The sequence below is a fragment of the Pristis pectinata genome, chromosome 29, assembly GCF_009764475.1.
Source record: "Pristis pectinata isolate sPriPec2 chromosome 29, sPriPec2.1.pri, whole genome shotgun sequence".
NCBI lineage: Eukaryota > Metazoa > Chordata > Chondrichthyes > Rhinopristiformes > Pristidae > Pristis > Pristis pectinata.
The window spans coordinates 20,503,042-20,526,480 of NC_067433.1; the positions used below are offsets into that span (position 1 = coordinate 20,503,042).

The 23,439-nt window shown below is 45.2% G+C and overlaps 2 protein-coding genes across 2 annotated transcripts in view; both read right to left on the bottom strand.

Annotated features, from left to right (window-relative positions):
* Positions 1-11,958, bottom strand: part of gpat4 (glycerol-3-phosphate acyltransferase 4) — an 83,108-nt gene extending 71,150 nt beyond the window's left edge. The window contains exon 1 of the mRNA XM_052040799.1: positions 11,629-11,958. Coding sequence (XP_051896759.1) covers positions 11,629-11,793 — 165 coding nt within the window. The 5' untranslated portion in view covers positions 11,794-11,958. The remainder of the gene's footprint in view (positions 1-11,628) is intronic.
* Positions 11,959-15,002: 3,044 nt separating this feature from the next.
* Positions 15,003-21,493, bottom strand: LOC127584179 (protein phosphatase 1 regulatory subunit 3C-like). Its single transcript, XM_052040760.1, has 3 exons — positions 21,363-21,493; positions 19,868-20,077; positions 15,003-18,477 (listed from the first exon to the last, which is right to left on the bottom strand). Exons 1-3 carry the CDS (start codon positions 21,491-21,493, stop codon positions 17,547-17,549), a joined length of 1,272 nt encoding a protein of 423 aa, XP_051896720.1. The 3' UTR covers positions 15,003-17,546.
* Positions 21,494-23,439: the final 1,946 nt, after the last annotated feature.

Below are 23,439 nucleotides of genomic sequence, written 5' to 3' on the forward strand. Positions count from 1 at the left end.
CACATCTAGGCCCTTTGCACTATGGGTATCTCTGTCAATATTAGGAAAGTTAAAATCTCCCACTAATACTACCTGATTATTCTCTTAGCCATCTGCGATCTCCCTACATATCCTCTAATTCACACTAATGAGGAGGCCTATGATATGGTCCCATCAAAATGATCATCCCCTTCTCGTTTATAAGTTCTACCCCAAGAATATCCTCTCCAAGCACTGTTATGTCCTCCCTCATCAAAAAGGCAACTCCCTTCCTCTCTTATCTGGACCTCTGTCACACATGTAGCATCTGTATCCTGGAAGATGGGCCTGTCAACCCTGCCCTTCTCTCAGCTACATTTCTGTTTAGGCTGTAACATTCCTGTCCCCAGAGCCGATCCATGCCCCAAGCTCACGCACCTTGCGTTAAGCCTCTTGCATTGAAATAAATGCAGTTTAAACCACCAGTCTTTCCTCTCTCTTTGCCATGCTCCTAGCTATGTAATCAACTAAACTGGCTCTCATTGACTGCAGTATTTACCCCCAATTTCTCATCTGCCTCACCACTGCTCAGAGACCCACTCCCCTGCCCATTCCATAATTGAATCCATTACTTCTTTTATATCCAGTCCTCTTGGCCTCAGCCCTCTGTTGATGTAGTGAAGCAAACTAGCTGTAGACTGGCTTCTTTGATGGTGAGAATCTCAGGAGGATGTGAATATGGATCATCAATTCCACACTTCTGGCTGAACATGGTTGTCAATGCTTCAGCTTCACCTTTGACACTCATTTGCTTGGACCTACAACTATTGACGATGGGATATTCTTGAAGGCTCTTCCTCACAACAGCCATAAGCATTCACGACTAGATGCACTATGACCTGAGCTTTGCTCTGATTTATTGGTTGTGAGATTACTTAGTTCTGTCTAGTGCATGCTCTTTGTGTTGCTCAGCATTCATATGCCCTATGTTGCAGCTTCACCAGGTTGGCACCTCCTTTATTGGACAACACTAAAAAATTCAAATATAATTCTAGCATTAAGGAACCATTCATGTCACAATCAAAATTTTGATTTGTCTTTAAACACAGCATCAGTTTGTAAATTTGGTGATTAATGTTGATCAGGACTGCAGTTATTACTGAGCCAAAGTACCAACGTCTGTAGATAAAAATAGGCAGTTTTTAAATGCTCCTTCTAATAGGCCATGGAATGGTTCAGAAATTCAATCCAAAGCATAAATCTATCCTGAGTGACAACTAATCAAATGTGGGACTGTGGCTGAATCCTGTTGGTCACTGGACTATTTATATTCACACTCTGCTTACAACAAAATACAAGAGACTGCTGCTGCAAATCCATCCCCTTATCACAGAACCAACATCAAAGCAAGATGTTGGTATAAAGTTGGCCCAATGTGATGGAATGCTCCATAAATACAAGCTGCCAGTCTGAATGGATCCTTGGGGCTTTGCCTACAACATCCTCACTAACATTTGCATTTACCCATATTGTACGAGCTGGATTTCAGTGCTGCCATTTCCCTTATATTTTGTCTTTGTGTCAAGGAGAGCTAGAATACAAAGAGGCTATCACATGTTTATGGATCATTATGTTTAAAATTTTGCATTTGAAATGTGAGGTTAGTCCAGGGACTCCATATCGGGTGAACAAATATTTAATCCATCTACTAAAATTTCATATGATGATTTGGGTCTGTTCCTAGACTCCGACACCTGAACTGAGCTTGTTTTTGACTGCTACTAACTATTGGTGCTATTAACCGGGTCTGTAGAGCTCTTTGTTAACAGCCTCTCCTTTGAATTCCATAGGTCCCGATGTAGCTAATGAATCCTATGGGAGATGTAGACACTGCTACAGGTGGAGCAGGTGGTGTTTGACAAAACAGGTGGGAGTGCTTTGAACTCTTGCACACTCTTTCCATTGTTTGTGCTTGGTTTCCACGCTTTCAGAGAGACTCAATGCTGCTCCACCAGTGACTGTGGCATTGGGATTCCCATGAGTTAGCAAGATGTTAGGGCTCTGAAGATGTCCTCAAAGTGCACCTTCCATCATCCTGTAGATGGCTTGACATTGCTAAGTTGAGAATGGAGCACTTGTTCAGAAAACCGCTGTCACTCAAGCAGACAATGTGGCTTGCCCAACAGGTGCAACTAAGTGTGATCTGTACCTTGAACCTGAGAATCTTGACAGTGGTTTCCCTACCCTCCCAGTAATTTGAAGGATTTTTTCAGAAGCAGAATTGTTTTGAAGTGCTTCCTTGCCCATGTCTGAGGCTGACAGAAAGGTGGGGATTTGTGCTGCTCAGTGGACTACACATTCAGTTGCTTGGTTTGAGGCCTAGGTCTTCATACTCTTTCAGAGGCAGCTGAAGGCGATGCCAATGCACTGAAGGCAGAACTGAATTCCATCACTGATGCCTGCCTCCACTGAAAGTTGGCTTCAAAGAGATGGAATGTGTTTCACATTTTCCAAGGTCTCGTCATCGATAGGTTTCCAAATACAAAAGAATCAAGGGGGATGGGAGTAGTGCAGCAATACATTGAGGGAGATCAGTCTCAATCTTGCTGAATGGTGGAGCAGGCTCTCTGGGCCACATGGCCTACACCTGCTCAGAAGAGGCCCATTCTCTCATATTCTTCTGTGAAGGGATACACAAAGGTTTAGAGCTTGACCTCACAGTACGTGCAGACACATTATCTGCATATTATAATACAGTGTCTGAGGTTTGAGCAATGTTGGTTGTGAAGCAGAGACAGCAGATGTTGAAGTTTCCCATATGCCCTGAAAATTAACTCCAACCAAAGGGTCCATAGGACTATCTAACTGCCTCCTACACTTTAGTTGAGTAGGTTCTAATAGTGTCAACAGAACCATTTATAGAGTCCCACACCATGGAAATGTGTCCTTGGGCCCAGTGAGTCCAAGCCAACTATCAATCATGCACTTCCAAGTATTCTACTTTAATTCTCCACTCATTCAGATCCACTCTGCTGCACTCTAGGGCCAATTTACTGCAGTCCATTAACTTGTCAATCACCATGTCCTTGGGACGCGGGAGGAAACGGAGTATGCGTAAACTCCGCACAGACAGCTCTAGGGGTTAGGGTTGAACCCAGATCACTGAGGCTGAGGCAGCAGCTGCACCACTGTGCTGTCCCGAACAGTTTAAAAACAGCTAAACAGGTGGCAGCTGTTCAGTAACCAATACCACAACTCAGATGTAAAAGACGCTGCAACCATTAAAGTCTTTACAAATACTCCGAAGTAAAATATTTCTGCAAGTTAGATGTATGGAAACTGATTTAACACTAACTGCAAAATTCAACAGCTGTAACAAAGGTATTCAAATTCTCTAAAAGAACAGTTTAAATCATACAATCATAGAACAGTACAGCACAATACAGGCCCTTCGGCCCACAATGTTGTGCCAACCTTTAAACCTCGCCTAAGACTATCTAACCCCTTGCTCCCACATATCCCCCTATTTTAAATTCCTCCATATGCTTATCTAGTAATCTCTTGAATTTGACAAATGTACCTGCCTCCAACACCACCCCAGGCAGCGTATTCCATGCACCAACCACTCTGAGTGAAAAACCTTCTTCTGATTTCTCCCTTGAACCCCCCCCCCCCCCACCCCATTACTTAAAGCTATGCCCTCTTGTATTGAGCATTGGTGCCCTGGGAAAGAGGCGCTGGCTGTCCACTCTATCTATTCCTCTTAATATTTTGTATAGCTCTATCATGTCTCTTCTCATCCTCCTCCTCTCCAAAAAGTAAAGCCCTAGCTCCCTTAGTCTCTCCTCATAATCCATACTCTCCAATCCAGGCAGCATCCTGGTTAATCTCCTCTTCACCCTTTCCAACGCCTCCACATCCTTCCTATCATGAGGCGACCAAAACTGGACACACTAATCCAAGTGTGTCTAGCTAGAGTTTTGTAGAGCTGCATCATTACCTCACGGCTCTTAAACTCAATCCCATGATTTATGAAAGCTAACATCCCATAAGCTTTATTAACTACCCTACCCACCTGTGAGGCAACTTTCAGGGATCTGTGGATATGAACTCCCAGATCCCTCTGCTCCTCTACACTGCCCAGAATCCTGCCATTTACCTTGTATTCCACCTTAGAGTTTATCCTTCCAAAGTGTACCACCTCACACTTCACTGGATTGAACTCCATCTGCCACTTCTCAGCCCAGCTCTGCATCCTATCAATGCCCCTCTGTAATCTTCGATAGTCCTCAACACCACCAACCTTTGTGTCATCTGCAAACTTGCCAACCCACCCTTCTACCCCCTCATCCAAGTCATTAATAAGCATCACGAAAAGTACAGGTCCCAGAACCAATCCTTGTGGGACACTGTTAGTCACAGCCCTCCAATCTGAATGTACCCCCTCCATCACAACCCTCTGCTTTCTACAGCCAAGTCAATTCTGAATCCATACGGCCAAGCTTCCCTGGATCCCATGCCCTCTGAACTTCTGAAGAAGCCTACCATGTGGAACCTTGTCAAATGCCTTACTAAAATCCATGTAGACCACATCTACTGCACTACCCTCATCAAACTGCCTGGTCACCTCCTCAAAGAACCCTATCAGGCCTGTGAGACATGATCTGCCCTTCATGAAGCCATGCTAATTAGCCATCCCTAATCAGACCATGATTCTCTAAATGCCCACAGATCCTATCTCTAAGTATCCTTTCCAACAGCTTGCCCACCACAGATGTAAGGCTCACTGGTCTATAATTCCCTGGACTATCCCTACTACCTTTTTTGAATAAGGGGACAACATTTTCCACCCTCCAATCCTCCGGTACCATTCCCGTGGACAACGAGGACTCAAAGATCCTAGCTAACGGTTCAGCAATCTCCTCCCTCGCCTCACGGAGCAGCCTGGGGAATATTCCGTCAGGCCCTGGGGACTTATCTGTCCTAATATTTTCTAACAGCTCCAATACATCCTCCATACTGAGAACATACTGAAGAGAAGTATTCATTGAGGACCTCACCCACTTCCACAGCTTCCAGGCACATCTTCCCACCTTTATCCCTCATCAGTCCTACCTTTACTCCCGTCATCCTTCTGCTCTTCACATGTGAAAAAAGCCTTGGGGTTTTCCTTAACCCTACTCGCCAAGGCCTTTTCATGTCCCCTTCTTGCTCTCCTCAGCCCCTTCTTCTTAAGCTCCTTCCTTGCTACCTTATATTCCTCAAGAGACCTATCTGATCCTTGCTTCCTAAACCTTATGTATGCTGCCTTCTTCCTCCTAACTAGTTGTTCCACCTCTCTTGTCACCCATGGTTCCTTCACCCTGCCATTCCTTCTCTGCCTCACCGGGACAAATTTATACCTAACATCCTGCAAGAGATTCCTGAACAATGACCACATCGCTATAGTACATTTCCCTTCAAAAATGTCATCCCAATTCACACTTGCAAGTTCTAGCCTTATAGCCTCATAATTTGCCCTTCCCCAATTAAATATCTTCCTGTCCTCTTTGCTCCTATCCCTGTCCATGACAATGCTAAAGGTTAGGGAGCGGTGGACACTGTCCCCTAAATGCTCACCCACTGAGAGATCTGTCACCTGACCTGGTTCATTACCTAATACTACATCTAATATGGCATTCTCTCTAGTCGGAAATCATTCACAAATTAAGGGGATCCAAGTATATTGGCATAACAATTTTACATGGCAGAGAAAGTAGATTCATAGTCCCAATTCCCACACCAACCATGGAGTCACAGAATCATACACCACAGGAACAAGCTTTCTGACCCACTGTGTCCATGCCAACCATCAATTACACCCATCTATACTAATCCCATTTACCAGCACATCGCCCTGTAGCTTTCTATCCCTTGCCAACTGGAGTGTCTTTGCCTTCACCATTCCCTCAGGCAATATGTTCCAGATTACAACCACCTAGATGAAGAAGTTCTATCCCAGATCACATCAATCTTACACCCCTCAGCTTTAAACTATACCCTCTGATCTTATTTATACACCTCTGCTATGCAGAGCAGTTTCTTACTGTACCATATATCCCTTATAATTATGTATACTATAAGGTCCTCCCAGCCCTCAGTCTCCTCCACTCCAAAGAAAACAAACCCAGCCTTTCCAGTTTTTCCTCATACCTGAGCATTCCACCCCAAGCAACATCCAAGTGAGGCTCCCCAACACCATCTGCAGTGCAACCATGTCCTTCCTATAATATGGCAATCACAATTATACACTGTATGCCAGCTGTTTTCTAAAACTGCATCACACCATACTGCTGCCTCTCCCTCCTCACCGACCCTCCTTCTCCTCTCCCGTGCTGTGCCCCAGATAATGAAGGCAAGTGTCTGTATGCCTTTCTAACCACCTTATCTACCTGCACTGCCACCTTCAGGGATCCTTGGACTTGTACACCAAGATCCCTCTGTTCCTCAATACTCCCTATTGCCCTACCATTTATGTGAATACCCTAGCCTTATTTGTCCTCCCAAAATTCATCACCTTGCATTTATCAGGATTACACAAGTATTCAATGTCCTGCAGCCCAGCATAGAAAATCATTAATTGTAAGACGAGGGATAACAGGGCAGGGAAAAACTGGATGGGTGGGGCAAAAAAAGGTGATGCTATTTAGAGAAGGAAGAATATCCAGATTAGTGTAAACATGGACTTGCTGATATTATTTGCCATTACAGAAACTTCAACTTTATACATTTGTTCTTTAAAACAAGCAAAAATACCCATTTTAATAACTATTAATAAAAGCAATAACTGAAAAGTACGACTCTGTTTCACACCCTGAAATGAACCAAAAATAAAAACTAAAAAAAATTCCAGCACCATAACACTAAATCACTAATCAGAAGAGAGGGGGGTCTCTATTGGCTGAAGTCACACCTAGCACAAAGGCAGGTAATTGCATTTTTTGGAGCATTGCTCCAGGAGTTTCTCAGGTAAGTACCTGAGGTCTGACCACCTTGAATTAGTTCAATGACCTATTCAGCAGTTAACTAAGAATTCCACAGGATGCAGTTTAACTTCAAACTGCTCAGATAATGAAGTAATGCCAGTCTGCTTCCAGCAAGACCTGGTTGGTACGCAGGCTTGGGATGATACATGGCCAGTAACATTCACATCTTGTCTATTGCAATTGACCAGAAATGCAACAGACCAGCCACACAAACACTGTGGCTACAAGAGCGTATCCGAAGCTGACAACATGAACAATTCACTTTCCAACTCTCTAAAGACCTTGTGTCCACAAGGGCATAGCGGACATGTGATGGAATACTCTCCATTTACCTAAATAAAAGGTAATCAAGTTCAACACCACCCAAGACAAAGCATCAACATTTGACTTGCCACCCATTTACCACCTTAAGTATTCACTCCCTTCAGCAATGACGCACCAGGACTGTAGTGTAAACCATCAACATGATGCTTTACAGCAACTCACCAAACTTTCTTCCCCAATTCATGACCACTCACCATCACTAACTACACTAAGAAATACATTTCTAATCCTTCACTGATGCTGATCAAGATTCAGGATCTTCCTTCTTACAAGAGGAGTAACTTCACAGCATAAATTGTTCCCAAGAGCAATAGGAATTGGAAATCAATGTCAGCTTTGGCTGCAGTGCCAGCATCTCATGAACATATTAAAAAAAACTGATGAGGTACTGATGAGGTTTGTCAAATGTTGTACATTGGCTTCCAAAGGGTGTTTGACAATGTACCACATAATAGACAGTGGTAATATGGATACAACACTGGAAAAGAGGAGAGAGGAGCAAGTCTACAATAGTATTTTCCCAGACATCAACATTAGAGGGATTGCTTTGATGAATTTAGCTGCATAACTTATCAAAGAACTGACATAAGCACGATGGGCTGAATAGCCTCCAGTTATGCCTCATTCCATAATTCTAATTATCCTAACACCAGAAATGATTACACTTTGACCAAGAAGTCATCCATACATCTCCTTCTTCAGAAATACTGATTGTAAAAAACAGAAGCTTTTTTGTTTAAGTTACATATTGATCAGCTTTTGCCTGACAAACTACTCACCACCACTTCCCCACAACTTCCACACAATCACTTCCACATCAACATGGCCTTTGGCGACATTATCTAAAGGCAGAATCAAATTCTGGTGTCTAATGCCAGCTGTGCCTCAATGAATAGCACTCTCCGAGATGAAATGCTGTTGAGTTCAAGTGCCGCTCCAGAGATTTTAGCACATAACCAGGTTGACAGTGAGGGAGTGAAGCACTCTGAGTGCCAGAATTAAGGAGTATGCCTCACCGTGAACAGGCAGTTCTACACCACTTGTGGGGCAATACTGAGGGAACAATATACTGTCAGGGTGCTGGATTGCCAGAAAGCTAGGAGTGAGAGAATGCAGGACTATCAGATGCTTTAAGAAAGGGTTGCACTGAGGAACTGTGACCAGCTTGTCAATTTTTTTTGTTTAAAAAGCGCAGAAGGAGCTAGTTCCTATAAGTTTGGAAGAAAACATTCATTAAACTTTATTAAAACATGGGTTTTCTGCTTCAGGGCTCACTAGCCTACGAGTTGATGAGTAGGCAACTGACAATAATCCTTGCCTTATCTCAACTCAGATCTTCTCTGTGGTCTTGAAAATACAGTGAAAGATTTACAAAACTTCTGATTAACAAATCATAGAATCTTTCACAACAAAAATGTCAATGTCTTCATTTATCGGAACACAAGGGTTTCAATGTCTGTTCAAAAACAGACATTTACCGCACACAAAAAGACAGGGTCCCAAACTTCAATATAACTGGCACAATATGTACTGCGCTGTTTTAAAAAATGCTTGCTCTAAACTGTAATCTAATCTCTCAAATGATATATAATTGTTATATGATTACAACTTTGTTCTTATAAAAACTAGAACCAAGATTAGATTACAGTTGTTTTGATGCTACTGCAACATTAAATATGAGGTATTAACACTACTTATTATACAACTTGAAAGGAATTGGCTACAGACCAGAGTCTCTTCAACCACCTTTGCCAGCAGATTTGCTGCCTGTGACACGATCCATAGGGCTCACCTGTCTATGGACCATGACAAGTGTACTCCAACAGAACACTAAGGACAAAGTTATTCTGCTATTGCACAGCAAACAAAAGATCCCTGTTACATGTACAGCATTAATGGTCTGAATTTCCTCCACAGTGCAACTGAAGTCGCTGCAGGAAATCAGACACAGACCCATTTCCCCAATCTTGGACCCTGATTTTAAAATGTTGAAAGAAGCAGGTGAACAATGTTATGCAAATCTTAAAAATGGGATAGATAAAGGAGGAGATGTAGCTGTTAAGAGCTGCATGACAAGCTGAGGACGGTACAGTGGCACAGCTAGTAGAGCTGCTGCTGGGTTCAATCCCAACCTTTTATGCTGTGCGTGTGGTGCTTACACTTTCTCCCTGCGACTACATGGGTTTCCTTCGGGTGCTCCAGTTTTCTCCCACGTTCGGGATGACTCTATCAGGGTGAATGCACTCAGTCTTCTTCCCCAGTATTGTGGAATCAAGAACTAAAGGGCATAGGTTTAAGGTGAGAGGGGAGAGATTTAATAGGAACTGGAGGGCCAACATTTTTTTTAAAAAACACAGCTGATGTTACATATATGGAAATGAGCTGCAAGAGGAAGTGGTTGAGGCTGGTACAATATCAACTTTTAAAAGGCAGTTGGACATGGACAGGAAAGGTTTTGAAGGATATGGGCCAAACAGGAGACACACTTATCCGGGCACCTTGGTCAGCATGGACCAGTTGGGCCTAAGGGCCTGTTTCCATGCTGTATCTCTCTATGACTCTATATTCAGATTATAAGATTTATAAAAAGGGGTATAGTGTATAAAAGCAAAGATGCAAGTCTAAACCTAAACAAAATTTTGATTAAACGTCAGCATAGAATATTGTGTCAAATTTGCTTACTTTAGAAAGGATGCCACTCCTACTGAAAAGGTGCAGAAGAAATTCACTATATGAGGTCACCAAAAAGCAAAAATAAATAGCTTCAGCCTCTGTGGGACAAGGTTAAGTGGCATAAAATCAGAAATTGTCAGAAGCACTCAGCAGATCAGGCACCATTAATATATCAGGTCCATGACACTTCACCAGAAATGACGATGCTGGAAATCTGGTCTGTGACCTTGCCTCAAAACAGGACGAGTGATGATCTACTAGAAGGGTGCAAAACTAAAAGGATTTGATGGACCAAAATCAGTAAAAAGCACTTTCAATGGATGGTGAACTGATAATGAAAGGTTCTAAAAAACTGATCACTAGAAGAATTAAAGGACAGTTGGAATTTATTTACATAGAAGGACTAAACAATGAATTTCCTGACCAGAAACAGCAATTGTGCAGAATTCAGAATAGCTTTTAAAGAGGATGTGGATAAACATTGAAAATCTTTAAGCAGAAAGAATAAGTTGATGGATGGAGTGGAAAGGACAAGGGATGGTTGAGCAGCAATGAAGCGGTAGTAACAGGTTGGTTGGCTACAACCAGAATAAGCTGGTTTTTATTCTCCAAATAAACAATAGTCCTTTCCTTTCCATATGTTCTTTTATCCTCCACAACCCCCACCTCCTTCCCCCCCCAACCCAATTTTATTTCACCTACTAGTAATTAGCTGCTCCCAATGTACTTTTGCCTGGTCCTGTCATGTGATATTGAACTCAGTCTTTCCCCAATTTAGAACCTTTTTTGGACTATCCTTAACCTTTTCATTAACTACCATGAAACTTAACAGTCTCCACCCTCAAAATGTTCTCCCTTTGACACTTCAAACACTTGCCCGATTACATTCCTGAACACTGGGTCCACTACTGCCCCTTTTCCGGTAGTACTATGCCAGCTTAAAGTTTTCACTTGGGCACACTTTAACAATTCCACTCCTTCTAAGCCTTTCACACCAAGAAAAACTAGTAAACAATAGGGTAAGTTTTAATCCCCTACTATTTTAGCTCAATTAACCTTACACCCCTCTGATTTGCCAATATAACTGCTCCATATCTTTCACTGTTAGAAGGCTCGTAAGTACATCCCCAGCAAAGTAATCATCCTCGTTTCTTCCTACACTCTACCCAAACGGCCTCATTTGAAGAACGTCCTTGGATATGCTGCCTCATTACTGCAGTGATGCATTCTTTAATTATTCCTATTCTTATTCCTAACACCATTTTGGTAAATCCCAGCATTGTCTACAAGGAACTGTCATTCTTCCGAAAACGTGTCTAAAATTAAATACACTTACTCTGGTCCTATCCACTCTTACAAAAGCAGAGCACAACTTCCTTGTTTCTGTGCTCTGAAGTCTCATCTTATATAAACAAGGGCCCCACGTGCCTTCTAATCACACCCCTCTCAGGGGGCTGCACAAACTGGGTAAGAAACACTTATCCCATGAAGTTGCCACACCATCTCCATCATCAGACCGTCCTTCCCTGCCGCCAGACATGGAATTGCTTGGCTATTTTAAGAACAAGCGAAGACTCGGACTAAAATAGCCGAGTAACTCCATGGGCCGAGGGTCTGCCCCCTCATTGCCCACTGCAGCCTGACCTACCTCAAAAACTTTGAGGAGGGTTTTCATGTAGAGCTTGCGGATGCCGAAGGAGACGCCGAAGATGGCAGGCACGATGATGAAGACCAGCAGGAGGGTGATCCAGACGGTCAGCGAGATGCCCAGCAGGGTACAGACCAGGCTGTCGAAGGGCATGAGGAACCACATGCTTCCAGGCTGGCCTCAGAACCAGCGGGCCGTCGCCCACGGCCGCCCCCTTCCCTCAGCGCGTCGGCAGGAGCCGCCAGCCCTCCGTCCCACGGCCTCTCCGCCCGCCGGTGCGCGCAGGCCCCGCTCCCCGAGCCTCTCCCGTCCCACCCTCCCCGCGTCCCCCGGCGCTTCTCTCCCCCCCCCACCCGGAGCCTCTCCCCACCCCCCCCCGGCCCGCGTCCCCGCAGCTTCTCCCCGGGCTGCGCGCACACGTCACAAACCCACCAATCACTGGGCGGGGCGGGGCGGCGCGCGCGCCCCCGCGCTGCGTGCGCGCCGGCGGGGGAAAGGCGCAACGCCGAGTGCGAGCCCCCCCTGCGGCCCGGGGGCGCACTGCAGCACCAGGCACGTCAGGAAAATGCAGATGCTGGAAATCTGAAATAAAATAGAAACCGTCAGAAAATGCAGGTCATGTAACATCTGTGGTGAGATAAACTCTCTCCACAGAGGCTGCCTGTTGCCAGCGTTTGCAGTTTGTATTACTGCAGCACCAATTGTCAGCGTTGGAGCAGTTGCGAAAAGATGCAATTCTCCAGTGTCCCCTCCCACCCCCTAGCAAACACCTTGTTACCAAGGGACTCTTCATTCCTTGAGAAGGATATTCAAGGCATTTAATGCAGGTGGCAGAATTTGGACAGTGCAAAGATAACAGAGCCTGTGCACAGTTGCACAGCAGGTAGTCCTGCTGCCTCACCGCTCCAGTGAGCCAGGTTCAATCCTAATCTTTCGTGGTGTGTGTGTGTGTGTGAGTGAGAGAGAGTGTGTGAGTGAGAGAGAGAGAGAGAGAGAGAGAGAGAAGTTTGCACTTCTCTCTGTGACTCCACCTGTTTCCTCTGCTGCTTCTATTTCCTTCCACAGCTCAAAGCTATGCTGGTGGGTAAATGAACTGGCCACTGTAATTTAACCCTAGCATAGGTAGGTGGCAGGAGGATCAGGCAAATAATTGGGGCGATAGGATTGCACCATGACCCACTGCAGATTTGATTGGATGTCATGAGGAAGGGTCACTGGGATGATTCTGCATATGGAAAGCTTAGATTTTAGAAGCATGAGAGGATTTTATTAACAAAACATTCTTGGTAAATGCTGAGCGGAAGTCTGGAACCAGGGGCCATTGTCTCCGAATAAAGGAATGTCTGTTTAAGATAGAGGTGAGGAAAAGGTACTCCTTGTGTTAGAAATCTATCAGTTAGCGAATCAAGGGTTATGGACACTGGACAAAGAAAGTGGATGTAAAGATTGGGTTAGCCAATGGCAGAGCAGGTTCGAGGGGCTGAATGGTCAGATACCCATTGGTGAATCTTTGCTACAGTGCCTCTACAGCATTATATCCATCCTTGGGGAACTAAAATTGTACAAAATACACTCAGTGTGCTCTCATTACGGCCCAACATAACAATAACAAGACAACATAAATAGCAGTGCAAGGCCATTTGGCCCTTCAACTTACTGTTATTTTCTTGTACTCACCCAATATCCCTTGATTCCCCTAATTTACAAAAAAGTCTATTGAGATCTGTCTTCAATTTAGCAACCAAGCCTCCAAAACCCTCTTGGAAAGAGAATTCCAAAGATTCACCACATTGTAGGTGACAAAGGTTAATTTTTCAAAACTCCGTACTGGGATTGAGAGTCATCCATTGCCTACCAAAATGTGGGAAGGGATGCTTTGGTCTTTGTCAAGGTACATCGCACATAACTGTATAGCACTGAACTTCACAGGTTGAAGCCAGGGTGCACACCAAAAAGTCAGTTGCTGCTGGGGAAGAAAAAGTCAAAGACACATTCTGGTCTGCCCAAAATATCTTCGAGCATAAGCTACCCACAACAAAATGCCACAGACTGGCACTTACTTAAATTGGAGTGTGCACTGAAGGACACTCTGAAGTGGGAGCAGTCACCACAGAAGGTTCCATATACTGTAGAATGTCACGAAGGTCTGGAAGCCATGTAAAAACCCTTTGGACTGTTTGCTCAAAATATCATGTTGATGATGTAAAATACAACATGGTTTGTCCCAAACATGACATTTCCATGTTTAGATCTTATTCATAACTCATTTGATTAAAGCTCTCTCAGCCCCTCCCTATTCAACATCTGGTCCTGGATGAACCAAACGTTTGCCAAAGGAATGCAGAAATCCGTTGTCTTGGAACCCCTGCATCAAGTTTCTTTCACCACCAATTCCTCCCTACCTGTCAACCATCTCAGGCCGTTTGCGGCCTCAGCACCTGACTTGATCCTACACTGAATTTCCAATACAGCAGCAAGACCTCAAATTACTTTCTCCATTTCAACCACATCTTCCCCATCTCAATGCCAAAAATCTTCACCCATGATGCAGGTACTATAAGACTCAACCTTCCCAATGTCCTTGCTGATCACCAATCTTTATCCCATCATGAACTGGAGCCTTTGTATCCTAACTTGCTTCCAGAATTTGTGGACATTAGCTCCCATTTCATCTGCCTCTCAGCATGAAAATGCTCACTCACGTTCAAATCTTTCCAATGACCTCACATGAACCTCCTACAGGCTACAGACATTACGGGCATGTTATGTTAGCACCAGAAGCACGGTGACACTTGCAGGCTGCCCCCAGAACACTCCATGCAAAAGATGTATTTCATGGTGTTTTGATGTACATGTGACTAAAAGATATCTTATGATCCCATGATAGCTTGCTTTTCCTTCATTTTTTTGCCATACCACTGCTCACCAAACAAGGCCTAGTAATTATTTACATTATTGGTTTAGGGATTAACATTAGGGAGACATTAGGAACGTGGACACTGGGCAATGACAGGGTTGATGTTCACTGCACTGGCTAAGAGCACTACGGTTTGGGGACAGTGACCTTTAAGATGCTAAATTGTCAGAGGTGCAGCAAAGGAATTCATTGAAATATTGAGCTCTTGTTTCTGCAGAGTGTTCCACACCACTTCTTCCTTGTACAATGCAAGTCTATAAAAAGATATAGTAACACGAAGCCTGGTGACTTCAGTCCCATTTAGCCAAGGTCAATAATTCCTCAAAGATTAGTTTCATTGTAGCACCCAATCACACATTACCAAATACATTATCCCATACTCTGCAGGGAAACAGATTTCTGTTACCAGTTAGTGGCCCCGCAAATAGTTGGCTTCAGGAAATGAAACTTCAAATTTAACTCCATGTAAACTTTATTTTTTTTTAAACATACAAAGTAGCATTAATCTACAACAAATGCAAATGTAACACATACTTGAGAACAGGCAGGCAGCAGAGTTATAGAACAGAAAAGCATCCCCCATTACAGCTGATATCCCTTTCATCTCGCACAGGGAATCCACCAGATGACAATAACCATTGCTTCACACCGTGAGACACCACTACCAAATCTCAGTTGGCACACTCTGCAAAAATCAGTAACTCCCCTTGAGTGAGTGAAGCATCCTTCCCCACCCCCCCCACTGAGTCAACTCTACATCGAAATCTTTCTGTGGGTGTCCACCAAATACTTACTGCAGTGTACTGGAACACCGGAGATGTCACAGTCACCTTAGTGTTGTTACTTCAAATCTTCTTTGATGGAAATATTCACTTTCCCAAAACGTTTCTTCATCCCTTCTGCACTTTCCCCACAAATGATTATCACCCAGTGAACAAAAAACAAAGCGATTCTGGGATCATTGGGCCTCATGGCATTTGTGGGCATCTCTTTGCCACACCTCACTTCATCCTCTGAATCTCAGAGTCACTTCCCATCCCAGTGTGCTGACTTTAGCATTCCCGTCTGCTCTCAGGGAAGTTCATGCGAAAGAAACCTCATTCAATTAATCTGTTTAAACGGTTTTAAAATGTTTGGTTCTTAATCTGCCAGTGGCTCATCAACTGGTGTAAAAGGCCAAAATCCAGAAAAAGGGTTTTCTTTAAGATAACAATGGAAATCAGCCAACATTGACACTGCACATGAAATCAATCCCAATCTACAACCTACTGCAGCTTTCAACTTGCACCTTGTGCTTCTCTCCCTGAACTACTCACAAAGGCTGTTTGAGCAACTGATAGTGGCTCTTATTCAGTGGGTGAGCGGACGGTTCCAGGGAGTCCCCTTTCAGTGCTGGTCCAGACCAACTGCTCAGTCATCACCTGGACAGTATGGCCAAGCCCCATATTACCCTGAATGATAGCCAGATTCTGTGTTCAAGGATTAACAAGGTTGAATTGAGGCAGGGGGCAGTCAGAAATACCAATGGCAAAGATTTTGAGCTTTCAACCCAAAATATCCCCCACACGAATTAAATCTTCAATATGAAGAACTTCATGATCAAGTACAGAACAATCTTTTGTGAACAGCAACCAGGCAAGATAACAGATTCCTACAGAAGATTCATACTTCATGAGGCCAGGTAGCCACTTCAATCTCCCATAACTCTGCTGACATTGCATATAAATGCCCAGCATAGGCTTTTGCAATTGCAGTCTCAATTTATAAAATAACTACTCCCAATAATAATCAATTTCTTCACTTTATATTTTGCATAGCTGAAGGTCAAGAGGTAATCTTGTTTGAGCATTTACTCTGTAGCCTCAATGAAAATCAAAGCACTCAATAAAACTATTCAAAAAGTGTTAAAACGTGAAAATCTTGCCATTGTTTTATAATTCAAAAAAAACCCACACAATTTCAGAACTGCAACACAGGAAGTATAAATAAACTGGGAAGTTTAACAGGTTTCCTCATCACCCTGAACTAGCCACAGTTCAAGCCACAGAGGCAAAATGCCGATCCTTCCAGCCCTTCGAAGAGTATCACCCTCTTCGCTGGCATCAAGACCAAGCCACCTCCATTGCTCTTTTCTGCAAAGACAGGCAAGATTTGAAGATGCTCAGAACATGCGTCTGAGTTCCAGTTTTGGCTGCAAGAAAACTACATTGCAATTAGAACCGAAGTGTTAATAGAATTTTTTAAAATCTGTTTTTTTTTGTACATTTAACAAAGCAGGCACTCAAAACACTCTTTGTTCAATCAAAAGAGGGCTGTGAACATCACTGGGAGCCAGTTACGCAATAGCCATCCACTGCTGCTTAATGTGTCACTAGAACTGACAAAGTGATCCTGATTCCCAAACTTAACCCATTTTCAACTTACGATGTTGCAGTAATCACTGAAGCGTCAGCCCAGTTCTTCCCCAGCTTACAGGTGCAGCAATATTAGCAAAGGATAATTATCCTAGTACATGACAAGTTAGGGACAAAGCAATGCACACAAGTGACAAATAGATTAACAAATGTGTCTTGTATGTGCAAGTTTGATTTGTGAAATTCGAAATTCAGGCACTGCCACCTTTGCTCTCGTAAATCATTGACAGCAGCTCAAACATTTACTACTGTAGAAGTGTCAAAACATCAGGGATTGTGCTATTCTAATTGAAACAGCACATTTATTACAAAACACTTGCCCCATCATCGTGTTGGGGAAATACTGGCCATTCTCTGTCACTTCCTCAGAAATCAGGCAGAAAGATGAGGAAGAACAGAGTCATGACTGATCAAGTCTTGTCAATGGCAACAGAGCAAAGCAGTTATATTCTTAACACCTAATATTTAATGTTCATGCAATGTCCACCAATCCTCAAGATGCGATTCATCTGGATACACATCTGGCATGAACTTAAATTATCATTTTAAAATAATCTAGCTGATTCCTATTTGGGGACCAGAAGTTTTCACCAATAGGCACAACTGTCAAATCTGCCCCAACTCTGCCACTGGGAGAATATCACGTCAGCTGATCGGGGACTGCCAAACTGTTCAAAATCTACTTCTTGTGCTCTACCCCGAATGTTATAATGAGATGAATCCTCTGCATAGAGAGTTTTTCGGCCAGCTTTCTGCCAGCCCCCACCAGTAATTTTATAGTTCTCTTCATTATTGTTGTCCCAGAAAGTATCTTGGCCACATTTGAAAGATACACAGAACTCAATCTTCTCATGAGGTTGGAGACATTCTGGCAGGTGGATCTGAAAGCAGAATGTGTCTACATCCATGAAGCCATATGCATTGCTCAAGTAAATGCATTCAATGTCTTGGAAGCTTTTCCAGGAGTCAAAGGTGATCCTGATCATAACCTTTTTCTCATAGCCAAGGTTCTTAACTTTGACTGTTCCAGAAATGAACTTCTCTTGGACCACACAGTCTTCAAGGCAGACAAAGTTTTCTTGCAAACGAGAACGGAGGCTTAAATAATTTGCAGAGGGCAGATGAAAGTCTAGAGATAACTTCTCATTCTTGACAGGTCGTGGGTCACAGTCAGCAAGGTCAGAGAGCTCAAACTGAAGATCTGACAAATCATCCTCCAACTCTGAGAACATTCGAACAGCGGTGAGCGAGAAGCCCTTCGCATCTGCAAAAACTACCTTCTTTTTCTCAATGCTGCTGCGGGGGCAAGTTTTCCATTCCTCTTTGTCCAGGCATTCTGTGTTTCTAAGATTCAGACACGAGCGCAGTGGCTTCAGTCTGGATCGGTTCACTCCTCCGAAGTCCTGGTGGTTCAAGAAACTGCGAAGGGGAGGGGAGTGATTAAGGCAAAGTCTCCTGGCAAAATCGACAGGCATGACTGGAGGATGTGGCAGCTGAAAACAGCAGGCAGTCAAATTCCTGGAGAAAGGATAGGGGAGGTGATGGAGGGAGAGAAGTAGATGACAAAAATGAATGATTGTGCAGAAATTGCAAACACAATTATCATGGCACAGAGGCCCCCCCGCACCCCCCACCCCATTAGGCAGAGCAAGAGCTGGTGTGATTGAACACTGGATGCTTTCTGGAATGCTTCCTACCCACATTACAGGACAAAACAGAGGTCAGAAATGAAACAACAAACAATGTGCTGGAGGAACTCAGCAGGTCGAGCAGCATCTGTGGATTTTCATCAGGACTGATAAAAATGAAATGCAACTTCCCTCTAAAAGTGTGAAGTACACACACTGCTGAAACCCAAGCAGGGAAAGGGGAAAATGCCTACTCTCAGACAAAAAACTAAACAGACTGAACAATCAATCAAGACCAGCCACACTCTCCATGGAAGGGGAGTCCCAAGCAACAGATCATTCCTGCCCCGGATACAGGCAGCCAGACGCAAACCACCGCCAACTTTCACCGCCCCCCCCCCACCACCCACCCACCACTGCATACACGCACAACCTCTACCCATTCCCAATGTAGGCAGCCCCTGTCCTGCACCCCAGGTACAGCCAGCCTTCCAACCCTCCCCACACAGACAGCCCTTGCTTCCCCCTTCATACAGAGAGCCCCTGTCCTGCACCCCCTCCTCTCAGTCCAGCCATCCTTCCATTCCCCCCCAACCACCCCTACAGGTACACAGTACCCCCTCCACCCCCCAGCCCCAGCCATACATAACAGCACCAGTTCCCCCAGATACAGACAGCAACCTCCCCCATCTGCCCCCCAAGGTACAGACAGCCCCCAGTTCTGCCCTCCCACCCCCCAGGTACAGACAACACCCATCTGCACCCCAGCTACAGACAGCCCCAACCACACCACCGCCCCCCCCCCCCCCGAGATACAGACAACACCCCCCTCCGTCCCCCGGGAACAGTCAGCCCCAGTCCCCCCCGTGGGAGAGACAGCACCCCCCGCCCCCCGGGTACATACAGCCCTAGTCCCCCCCGAGGTACAGACAGCCCTAGTCCCCCCGGAACACAGCTCTAATTCCCCACCCCCCGGAACACAGCCCTAGTTTCCCCTCGCCCCCCAGAACAGATACCCCAGCCCCCCAGGTACAGACAGCCCTAGTCCCCCCACCCCCCGGAAACACAGCCCTAGTTTCCCCTCCCCCCCCGGAACAGATACCCCAGCCCCCCAGGTACAGACAGCCCTAGTCCCCCCAACCCACGGAAACACAGCCCTAGTTTCCCCTCCCCCCCGGAACATACCCCAGCCCCCCAGGTACAGACAGTCCCCCCACCCCACCCCGGGTACGGACAGCCCCAGTCCCCCCTCCGCCCTCCGGGTACAGAGAGCCGCTGACCTGGGACTCGGTTCTGCTGCCGGCGAGGGTTGAGGTGCAGCGGGCCCACTGACCGACACCAGTCCGGACCCAACGCGGCCACCGAGAGGCCTGGGACCGCAGAGCTCGGCTGCAGGAGCGCAGACTGACGGTACCTCCGCCCGCCGCCGACCCGCACCGACTGCCACCGGGGCCCCGCCCCCGCCACAACGCGCCAATGGCGAGCGCAGCCTGACCGCCGGCAGCCAATCAGCAGCCGGATACAGGTGATCCGGGTGTCAGTGGGAGAGGGATCCGCAGGGTCCTGTGTGCCGGTCACGACCCTGGTGCCAGTGCTGGGGACAGATCAGGAATAATGAGCCGTTCATTGGTCTGAATCCCGGATTCAATTCCCAACAATTACCGGTCAATCAGTGGGAGCTACCTTAAGCCGTGCAGTAATAACCCCAGTGCGGTGAATGTGCCGAGTGATTCACAGCTCAGGAGGTACGGCCCGATAATGTACTGACCCAACAACTAATTATTGGAATCTATTCTAACCCACAGGATACATCTCCACCCGGAATGGCACAGGTTTACCAGGGGCCATCAGGTGGACGTGTTGATACTGACATCCTGGATTGAACTTTTTGCGGAAGTAATGAGGTCAACGAGAGTGGCACGTTTGATGTAGCGGATTTCAGCAATGTTTTGTGTCAAGGATCACGTATGACAGGCTGGTTCAAAGAAAAGGAAAAGCCCACGGAGAGTGGCAAATTGTAGTTTTAAAAACGAGAAGCAAAGGGTAACGTGTTTGGGTAATTGTCCAGCCAGTGTTTTATGGTTGGACAATGTTACCGTGGACTTCCTCAGCGATCAATACGCAGCCTTTTCTAACACATAATAAGGATTTAAAGTTAAATGTACAGAGCATGACAGAAGCTTGTCGATGATACAAAAATACTCGTGGTTTTATAGAGGCACGCTTCAGACATCAGGAAGATGTATCTGATCAGTCGAGCAGAAAAAGGCAAATTGAATTTGACCAAGAGAAGTGTGAGGTGGTTGGGCAGGTACAATAAAGGCAGGTGAAGGACATCCTGTGGAGCAACTAAAGGACCTTGAAGTCCAAAGCAGCAGGACAGGAATAATAAGACTTAAAAGGTACATAAATGCATTCCTTCATTAAATGGCTATAACGAAGGAACAATTTGCCAGACCATAGCTTGAGTACCTGCTCACGGTTCTTTCCGCCACACTTCAAGAGGGATGTGATTTCGCTGAGGAAAATGCAGGGGAAATTTGTGAGAAAATTGTCAGGTCTAGAAAACTACAGCTGTGAGGGAAGATTAGATCGGCCAAGGTTCATTTCTTTGGACAGAGGAGGCTGAGAGGAGACTTAACTGAGATACATAAAATAATAAGGAGCCGAGATGGAGTGAATAGGTTAAAGCCCCGTTCATTTAGTTATCAGATCAAAAAAACTATTTAACGTAATTGGTAGGAGTAACGGGGAGGGTGATAGACAGAAACCCACATCACAGCTACAAAGAGCTTGAAGAGCAGGTTAAGCAGGTGAACACTTTTACAGCCATTCACACGGTGAGCTGAATGGGCTCCTCCCATGTTGTAAATGTTGTGTAACTGCATCAGGAGGCACAGCCCCATCGCCTGGGAATCCAGGTACGCCCCGTGTCCAGTACATGCACATGCCAAACGCTGATATTTGCACGAGTGGGGACGTTTCCAGTGCACCCTGACCTGAGCCACTGACCCTGCACTGTACCTGATGTCAAGAGGCAACAGTCCAGGGTGAGATTGCATTGCCACGGCAATTTTCCAAAGTGGGACCCCTGCAGTCCTGGCCTGGCACTGAGTGGAAGCCACAGCGGGGCAGATGTCATTTGCCGGTGCACTTAGCTCAGGATAGCGAAAAATACAAAGAAATGCTGAATGGAAAGAGAAGTCTAACCATCTGCTGTTTGTCTACCTGTGGAGACCTCCTCACAACAGGGCCCCGAGATTTAAGTGAATGCTGTAAAAGCTGCCAACCTCCACATCTGATTTGCTTTTTGGGGTGTTCGGAACAAGAGCAAAATTAAAACTCTGATAACCAGAAGGGCTGTGAAGGAGGAAAAATGTTAGACAGGTAAGAGAAAACCAAACTACAGCACTTGTGTCTGACTGACTGCCCCTTGGTGCAGTTCATGCTGGTATTAGGAATTTGAGTAAGAGTTCAAACGTCAGGCCCAGGATCTGGTCAGGGATCTGTAGCAAAGATTTGTTTGAGATTTTGAACATCCACAAAACTATTAAAGCATTGAATGAGAAATCTGGGCTAAATTACTTTGGATTCCAAATCTTGAGAACACTGTTGTTTCAAACCGAAGGCTAGCGACCTTTTTCAAAGCTCAACCACTGGATTGCACTGCTTCAGGCCAGTGTGGCTGAGGTCAGTAATGTGACCTTATCTACCCTTGGACTCCTCCACCTCAAACTATGAAGCAAAAATTACTGATCTGAGAGCATTTGGTTTGGAATTTGTTTCCAACATATTTTCCATTAACTCAGTATCATCCCCCTGATCTGAAGACATCAGTTCACAGAAAAGCGGGTGCAGTCTGTCCCCTTTTTCAGCTGCTTGCAAACTACCCGTCGCTGACTCGTAAACCTAGAGAAGGACAGACTCTTAACAATGTTCATCCAATGACTTAATGAAATGGTAACTCAGAGTGGCTTTTAATTCCTCTTGTGATTGAGGGACGATAAAGACTAACTGATCCATCGCTAATTGTTGATGGGTCAGGAACTGATTTAGTGATTTTGAGCTGTGTCATGTCATTACTTCTCTGGGTGATGCATTAACCATCCGAGGCACCAGGGCAGCTTCAGTCAGATCTTTCTGATGTGTGTCTGCAGAATCCTTCAGGGCTGTCTGACGTCATTCAGTCACTGATCTCATCAGCCAAATTTGCTCAGCCCCATTTTGAGACTGCACACACCATTCTCAATGAAACATCCATAGTGCAGAAACTTGGAGTAGGTCATTCTGCCCTGCTCATCCATTCCCACATTCGTGACTGATCATCCACCCTAGAGTCCTGCTCCCACCTTCTCCCCATCTCCCTCGAAGCCTTTGACATGAAGAAATATTTCCTCGTCCCACCAAGTCCGAGCCAACCATCAGCTACCTTTTTATACTAATCCAATTTTTTTATCCACTTCGTATTCCCATCAGCTATTCCACCCCCCCCCCCCACCCCAAGATTCTACCACCCAACATACTACGGTCAATTTACAGTGACCAATTAACTGAACAACCTGCACATCCTTAGATGCCGGAGGAAACTCATGTAGCCTCAGGGGGAACATGCAAATTCCACACAGACAGCATCCAAGGTCGGGATTGAACCTGGGTCTCTGGAGCTGTGAGAGAGTGGCTCTACTAGTTATGTCATCACGAAGTACAATTAGTACCACTTCAGGTTCCTGGTTGAAGATTTTACTTGGTGTGTACACACAGAGTGTTCCTTGAAGAAAGGGCAAGTGTGGGGATGTCAAAAAGTCATTTGATGAGGACAGGAATCTACAGTTGAGAAAGAAGCAGTATTGAC

Excerpts from the sequence above, each read along its gene's own strand:
- LOC127584179 (XM_052040760.1), bottom strand. The coding sequence starts at position 21,493 with ATGGGGCTGTGCCTCCTGATGCAGTTACACAACATTTACAACATGGGA. Across the intron at positions 20,078-21,362 it reads AAGCTCTTTGTAGCTGTGAT|GCTGCGCTCGCCATTGGCGC; the intron begins GTGGGTTTCTGT and ends GCCGGCGGTCAG. Across the intron at positions 18,478-19,867 it reads GCAGCAGAACCGAGTCCCAG|GAATTTGACTGCCTGCTGTT; the intron begins GTCAGCGGCTCT and ends TCCTTTCTCCAG.